The 7,062-nt window shown below is 64.4% G+C and overlaps 2 protein-coding genes across 2 annotated transcripts; one reads left to right on the top strand and one right to left on the bottom strand.

Moving 5' to 3' along the window:
• Window positions 1-2,730: 2,730 nt before the first annotated feature.
• Window positions 2,731-4,543, bottom strand: MNEG_11589 (import inner membrane translocase subunit Tim22; the record flags this gene model as incomplete). The annotated part of the gene is made up of 6 exons (XM_014039938.1): window positions 2,731-2,813; window positions 3,091-3,230; window positions 3,539-3,624; window positions 3,923-4,075; window positions 4,308-4,357; window positions 4,438-4,543. 6 exons carry the CDS (start codon window positions 4,541-4,543, stop codon window positions 2,731-2,733), a joined length of 618 nt encoding a protein of 205 aa, XP_013895392.1.
• Window positions 4,544-4,747: 204 nt separating this feature from the next.
• MNEG_11590 (C-factor) lies at window positions 4,748-6,550 on the top strand (the record flags this gene model as incomplete). The annotated part of the gene is made up of 6 exons (XM_014039939.1): window positions 4,748-4,764; window positions 4,946-5,165; window positions 5,426-5,673; window positions 5,874-5,968; window positions 6,228-6,301; window positions 6,482-6,550. 6 exons carry the CDS (start codon window positions 4,748-4,750, stop codon window positions 6,548-6,550), a joined length of 723 nt encoding a protein of 240 aa, XP_013895393.1.
• Between the last annotated feature and the right edge of the window lie 512 nt (window positions 6,551-7,062).

A 7,062-nucleotide genomic window follows, 5' to 3' on the forward strand; every position in this document is an offset into this window, starting at 1 on the left:
GTTCAGGTGTGCGGGATCGGTGGCCGGCTCGGTGGCCTGGTGGGTGTTGCACCTGCCAGTTTGCGGTCTGGCTGCAACGCAAGGGGGCCAGAGGGTTGCGGGTTCGACCTGAGAAAGGTGTTTGACCTACCTAGGGAGGGATGGCAGGCTACGGGCGCCCAGGCGTTTGATTATAAAGTTGGCATGCTGTCCGGGCGGTGGGCTGTCTCATGTGGCTGATTAAGTGGCGGTTGGTTGGGCCGCCTGTGACGAGGTGGCCGCTGGCGGGGGCGGCAGCGGGGAGTCGGGCGTGGTGATGATGAGTACGCAGGGTTTGCTGGCCGCAGGGCAAGGGTCCACAACGGAGCCAGGCTGATGGGCCCTAGGTGCAAGTCAATCGCCCGGCTGCGACGGCCCCGCGCATGTTAGCCCAAGTCCCGGTTCGGCTCTCCCCCCCACACATACACTCGCACACACAATCTCACAAACACACACACACACGCCCTCGCCCCGCAGGCAGCCGTGGCGCAAGTTCGTCAACGACGACAACCGTCACCTGGTGTCACCCGAGGCCCTCGACCTGCTGGGGAAGCTTCTCAGCTACGACCACCAGGAGCGCCCCACCGCGGCGGAGGCGATGGCGCACGAATACTTTGCGCCCGTCAGGGACGCCGCGGCGGCGGGTGGCAGCGGGTGACCCGGCCGCCCCTGCGGCGGCGGCCGCGGCGGCGGCGGCAGCGTGTGATGCAGCTGCCTCTCAACTGCGGCGGTGACGGCAGTCGCGGGTTGCGCGTCGGTGAGGGGTGCAGCAAATCAGGCAGTCGCGGTTTGCCCCAAGACGGCATGGTGGCGTCGGCTGCAGCGCCGCTGGCGCATTTTGGCGGGGGGCAGTCGGTTGTATTGCTCACCCGGCTGGCGCGGCGGCACCAAGCAGCAGGATGGCGGCGGCCGCGCCCGCGCCGGCTGCAGGTGCACCCTGGTAGCCTGACCGAGACGGTGCGTCGGGCGGCAGCAGCAGCGCCTGCACTCTGCTTGGAGGGGTTGTGGCCCGCCCAAGGAGGTGCGGCCAGCCGAAGCGGCAAGCCGCCGTCGTGCCGCGCAGAAGCAGCAGAGGCGCGGGAGGTTCCCGCCACCGGCGGCTGCGGCTGGCCCTTCGAGCTTCCGCATTGCACAAGGGGGTGGCCTTCAGCAGAATGTGGGCGGCCGTCTGCGCAGCCGCGGCGCCGGCGCCGGCCTGAGTGGGCGCCGTGGGCCCGGCAGCGCGCAGAGTGGTGACGCTACTGACGCAGGGTGGATGATTGCAGCGGGCGGACGCACGCCCATCGACCGTGTCCCAGCTGACCAGCAATTTGAGTTCAGCAGCCGCCAGCAGCAGCAGCAGCAGCAGCAACCGCAGCAGCAGCGGCGGCAGCAGCAGCAGCAGTCAAGCACTGGCGCCCCCTTCCCAGGCCGGGGGCGCCATGCGACGGCCACAGCAGCAGATGCGTCCGCGGCGGCGGCGGCGCACCTCGGGCGAGCACCCCGGCCTGCAAATTTCGTTTCGTCGCAGCAGCCGCAGCGCCACCGGCAGCGAGGCATCTGGCACTGCCGTCTCGTGCCGGCAGCAGCCCGCGCCGCGGGTGCCGTCAGGCGGTGTGTCTTGACCGTGAAGGGCGATGGCACCATCTCAACATATCAAAGGGCCGTCTTGTGTCAAAGGCCCCTCCCATTTGTTTTTTCCATTTCCGTTTATCTCTGCACCCGCGTGGAGCGGCGCGGCGCAGCGCGGCGCTATGTCCAATGCAAAGGGGCACCTGTCGCTGTCCGCGCCCAAGCAACCCCAATTTGGTTACCCTGTCGCTTTGATCCTTGCGGCTTAGATGCCTTTCTGACGGCTGGGCCCGGTTTTGAAGGAGGGATTGTGTTTTTTGGGGGTTTCGGCCCAATGCAGCCTTCCCAAGGCGCGTCTTCACAAACCTGGCACACACCAGCATTACTAGATGTGTAACCCCCTTGAATGAGCTCGCCAGGTCGTATGAGCCGTTGGCAGCCGGGGCTGCTCCTGCCTTTGGCTGGGGCAGCGCCTTCCCTCGCACTGCGTCAGGCACATTGGCCAGTACGGGCATCCGCATGACTCAACCCGCAACATTCTGAACTCTGCCCGACAGCCGGGTTCTCAGTGCAGCAGGGATGGACAAAACAGCTACAGACCCACGCCACGCGGTGCAGGAGACGACCGACCCTCCCCATTTCGCGGTCCGGGGAGCATTGCGCATGCAGCGAGCATGCAGAAACCTCGTGCCCCCCTTGTTAGGAGTGGCGCCATCACGTTCAGGACAAGGCCCGATTACTGCAGCACAGGCAACGCTCATTTCACATTCCTGCGAACCCACACGTGGGTGAGACAGCCCGACTGCCCTGCACCACCTGCCTCGCGAGGGCGGGCACGAACCCTGAACTTCGATCAGCGGGCTCAACCACGTGGATCAAACGAAAGTGACAACGCGTCAAACACTAGGCTGCATCTCAGCAGCGGCCAAACCGAGTGCATGATGGCGGACCAAGCGTACGGCTTGCAGGGCAGCTGCAAACGGGCCGGCCTCGAGTCATCAGGTGTGCGTTTTGTCCGTGACGGCGGCAGCACTGCTGCAGCTGCAAGCGCAGCGCATGATACCTAGCTACCGCAGCAACCAAGTCTAGCCAAACGTCCAGCGCACTCCTGACCCAAGTGCGGTGTGATGCAGTGCCCTCCAAGAGCAGGGCAGCCCAACATTAGTGAAGCCCCATGAAGCGGTCGATGGCGTAACTGAAAGCGGCAAAGGACGCGCAGCCGAAGCACATAGCCTTTGGGCCCGCTGCAAACGTGACGAGCGGCGAGGGAGGGGCGAGCAAAGAGCAGGGTGACGCGTGTGGTCAGGTCGGCCCGAGGTCGCGTGGACAGGGGCTGGCTGCAAGGGGTTAACAAGTCCATCAAAGTGCAGGCGGTGGCGCCAGCTGCACAAATTCCATGCACTGGCGCGGCAACCAAAGCCGGCATCCCGCAACGCGCCCCCGTGCGTTCTTGCAGGCGGACCCCCCGCCGCGCATCTGAGGACCCCCAGACACCCCCCCCCTCCCCGCCGGGCGTCTCACCGGGCGCCGCCATGATGCCGCCGGCCGCGCAGCCCGCGAGCGGCGCGTTCCACTTGTCGTGGCGCGCGCGGCGCTTCTCTATGAGGCACTCGCAGCCGCTGTACACCAGCCCCATCACAGCAAAGCCCTTGGCGTAGGACCTGCAAAGTAGGGGCAGGAGCCAGGACCAAAAACGATTGCAAAACGTGAGTCTTTTTAGTCCCATGCGCAGAGGCGGCGCGCAGCCGGTCGATGTGACGCGTAGCAGCACGTGTGCGAAACACGGCTGCCCGACGCCTGACCCGGGTTCGCGAGCTTGCAAGCACACATCGACGGGGCTCCTTTTCACGACGAGTGCCCTGCCCCCCGCCCCGGGCCTCCGCCCCTGCGCTCGCCCCACCCCGCTGAGCTGACAGGCTATACATCAGCAATGGATTATAAGCTGTATCCCTGCATCCGGGGCACTCACACGCTCTTGGACTTCATGAGCTGCAGCGTCTCCCTTAGCACCACCCGCGTCGACTTGGTCTCCCCCACCACCGCCGCGTCCATGCCCTGCGCAGCAGCCGGGGTCGGCAGAGAGTCTCGACCGCAAACCTGCACACCGCCGAGAGCCTCCAGTCGCGCGCAACAGCCCAGCCCCCCACAGAGGTGCCGTGGCGCGGCAGCCTGAGAAGTGACACCCGCCTGGCCCTCCAAGGCGCCCGTTGGCCCGCCACCCTTCAGCGCCGTGCTGAGCGCGGCAACCCTCACGCTCCCGCAGTGCACACGGCGCGACCTGTGCCACAAGGCAGCCCGCATGCGTAAACGCTCAACCCTGAACCCTGCCCGCCCGTGCCCTTGGGCCGCTCACCCCGGTGTCTAGCGATGCCGTGAAGACCCCAAAAGCCACGCCCAGCAGCGCGCCCCCCGCCCCCGCGATGATCGACCGCACGCCGCAGTTGTTCATGGCATCCTCCGCCATCATCTGTTCAAACGTCGGGAACGACAGCCGCTGGAACTTGCCCTGCGGACGAGTGGTTTGGGGTTGCGGTTGGGGGGCGGCGCGGGCGGCATGCGTCGCCGGTCGCGCCGCATGTGGAACGAGCGCCAGGCATGCTGTGCAGGTGGAGAGATTAGAGCCGCAGGGCCGCTGTCTGTGCAGTGGCGCGGCGAATGGCGCCCCGTACAGCTGCGTGGGGGAGGAACGTGAGGGCCAGCAGCCGACTCCCAGGGAGTGTGGCAGCTGGCGTGCCCACCTGAAAGCGCTCCGTGAGAGAGGTGTGGACGTACGGCATGTCTGATGGGCCTGTAGAAGCAGCAGGATGGGTAAGTGCAGGCAGCCCAGACACACCTGCGAGCGCTGTGCAGCTGCGGCACGTCCCGCACCTGCTTCAACTGCGGCCGCCGCGGCATCGAGCGTGCTGCTGCTGCCGTCCAGGCCACCCGCCATAACAGGATCTGCCGGTGTAGATGATTTCGCTTCGTCCGACATACTCTCGCTGTCTGCGGCGTGTGCAGCCTCGGTGGTGACCCGGAAGGTGACACTAAACGATCAAAATAGCGATTGCGCGCGAACTTTAGAAAATAGTTGAAACTCTTCTTTGCTTGACACCGTGTATGAACAGCAACAATAATAAAAGAGCAGATCTGGTCGTCGTTCTGCGCCCCTCATCTTCTCATTACTGAGATTGTTGCAATGATTACGGGAAAGACGTGCCTCGTCACTGGAGGAAGCAGGCACGGGCGCCAGCCAGCGCAATGTTTTGCCGTGCTGCCATTGCCACTCAGCCCAACCTGGACCAGTCTCTGAGGGACCCGCCTGCCTTGCCATTCTAAGGGCATGCAATCATGAGCGCTCACGACCCGCGGCCCTTGCATCCCAACCTCCATGCAGGGGCATCGGCCGCGGCCTAGTCGAGAAGCTTCTCGCCCGCGGCAACACCGTCATCGCAACCACCAGGTCCGCAGACGCGCCGTCGTCGGAGCCGCTGCGCCGCTTGGCGGCGGAGCACCCGGCGCGGCTGGTTGTCACCGAGCTCGACACGGCCAGCCAGGGTTCGGTGGAGGCGTGGGCGGCGGCGCTGAAGGACCAACACAAAATCAAGCACGTTGATGTGGGTAGTCGGGGGCGGCATTTACAATGCTAGCCACTGATTTCGGATCGCTCCTCGCCCAACGGCCAAAGCAGACACGCCCACGTTGTGCCCACGAGCTGATTCATGCTGACAGTGGTGTGGCTGCACTTCGGCAGGCGTGCCTCTGCCTGAGGCACGGCCTGATCAGCGACACGACCATGCCCTTCCCCCTCTCAGCTGCACCACGCCCCTCACCCCCTCCCGCCATACTCGGCTCCTCGACCTCCCTGACTGCCCAGCTTCTGATCAACAACGCTGGAATCTACTCCGGCGATGGCCGCCGCCCCAAGCTGGAAGAGTTCACGGCGGCCGACTTCCTTCCAGTTTTCATGACCAACAGCGTCGGGCCCTTCCTAGTGATCCAGCAGCTGCTCGCACGGCAGCTGCTAGGGCCGCCCGGCAGCTTGGTGGTCAACGTGAGCTCTATAATGGGCTCCAACTCAGACCCCACAGTCAGCGCGGTCACGCCGGGCGCATATGCTTACAGGTGCGGTTGTTAGACACCAGGCCCCTGGGCAGGCACAGGTTGCGTCGCCAGTAGGCCTGCCCACCTCCAGGCGCTTGATGCCCTGTTAAAAATTACGTATGCACCCGTGCGACCCCGCCCTGAAGCCAGATGGCAAAGTGGGGTGGCGCCTTTTGACGTTTCGAGGCACTTTCCCCACCCCGCCTGCGCTGCGCCCGCAGGGCGTCCAAGGCGGCCCTCAACTCGGTGACTACTACGCTCGCGCGCGACTTTGAGCGCGACGGCCGGCAGATCCAGTGCTGCCTGGTGCACCCAGGTGGGGGGGCACGCTACACATTCGCGGATTTCAAGGTCGAGGGACCCAGGGCGGCGAGCCGCAGCCGCACGCCGTGTGGGCTCTAGCAACATCCTTGGTTTTGTGCTGCGCCTTGCCTCATCAGCCTGCGCCCGCTGTCTAACCACATCCCCACTTGAAACCCCCTTCTCACACATCAGCTGGCTCCGCATCTCCTCCCCCTGCAATTTTTGTTCCAACACCCACCCCCCTTGTCACCCTGAATGCTCTCCAACGCCAGGCTATGTCAAGACGGACATGACCAGCGGCCAGGGCTGGGTGGAGGTGGAGGAAAGCGCAGCAGGCATTCTCAAGGTGTGTACCGACTCTGCATGCAAAACGCAGCTGTGGGTTCAGTCTTGGCCAGACCCGGATGGGTGCTGTGAATCAGCCTGTGAGGCAGTGCTGTGGGCCAATGCACTTCGCAACGGCCAGCCACGATCTTGTGCAGTTGCTCTGCATCAACAGCCAGGGCATGCTGCCCCGCTGCACCAGGTGCTGGAGGATGGGCGGCCGCTCAACGGGCGGTGGTACTCCTTCAACGGCGACGAGATTCCCTGGTGACGTCACCACTGCAAGATAAACAATTGCGATCTGGACCTTTTGCAGTTGCCCTTCACGCGTTGTGATTGATTGATTTGCAGCAAGGCGTCGCGGACAGCCGGCGCACACAACAGCGCATTACTCGGGACTTCAGAGCAGAGTGCTGCACATCCCGGTCAAGCGCTGCCTGTTGCTTGAACACAACTCCCCTTCGCTCGAGGCTGCGACCGAGAGGGGCAGCAAGCGCCCCGGCCTGCCCGCCAGGCCCGATGGTTGGTTTTGCAGGGCGTGCCCGCACAATTGCAAGGGTCCCCTGCCAGGTGCGCACCCGCCTGTTCCAGATCTGCCTTTGTTACGGCTCAGTTGTTGAACATTATGTGCAGGCATCGTCTCTTTGACTGGCCCTCCAGCCAGTACTCCCTTGCGTTATTCTTTCAGCAGCAAGTGTAAGAGTGTGAACGACGGGCAGGACAACAGCGACAGCACCGACTATGTAAGATTACTCAACACTATCTCAAAAAACAGAAGTTCGC

This window comes from Monoraphidium neglectum, assembly GCF_000611645.1.
Source record: "Monoraphidium neglectum strain SAG 48.87 unplaced genomic scaffold scaffold02816, whole genome shotgun sequence".
Lineage (NCBI taxonomy): Eukaryota > Viridiplantae > Chlorophyta > Chlorophyceae > Sphaeropleales > Selenastraceae > Monoraphidium > Monoraphidium neglectum.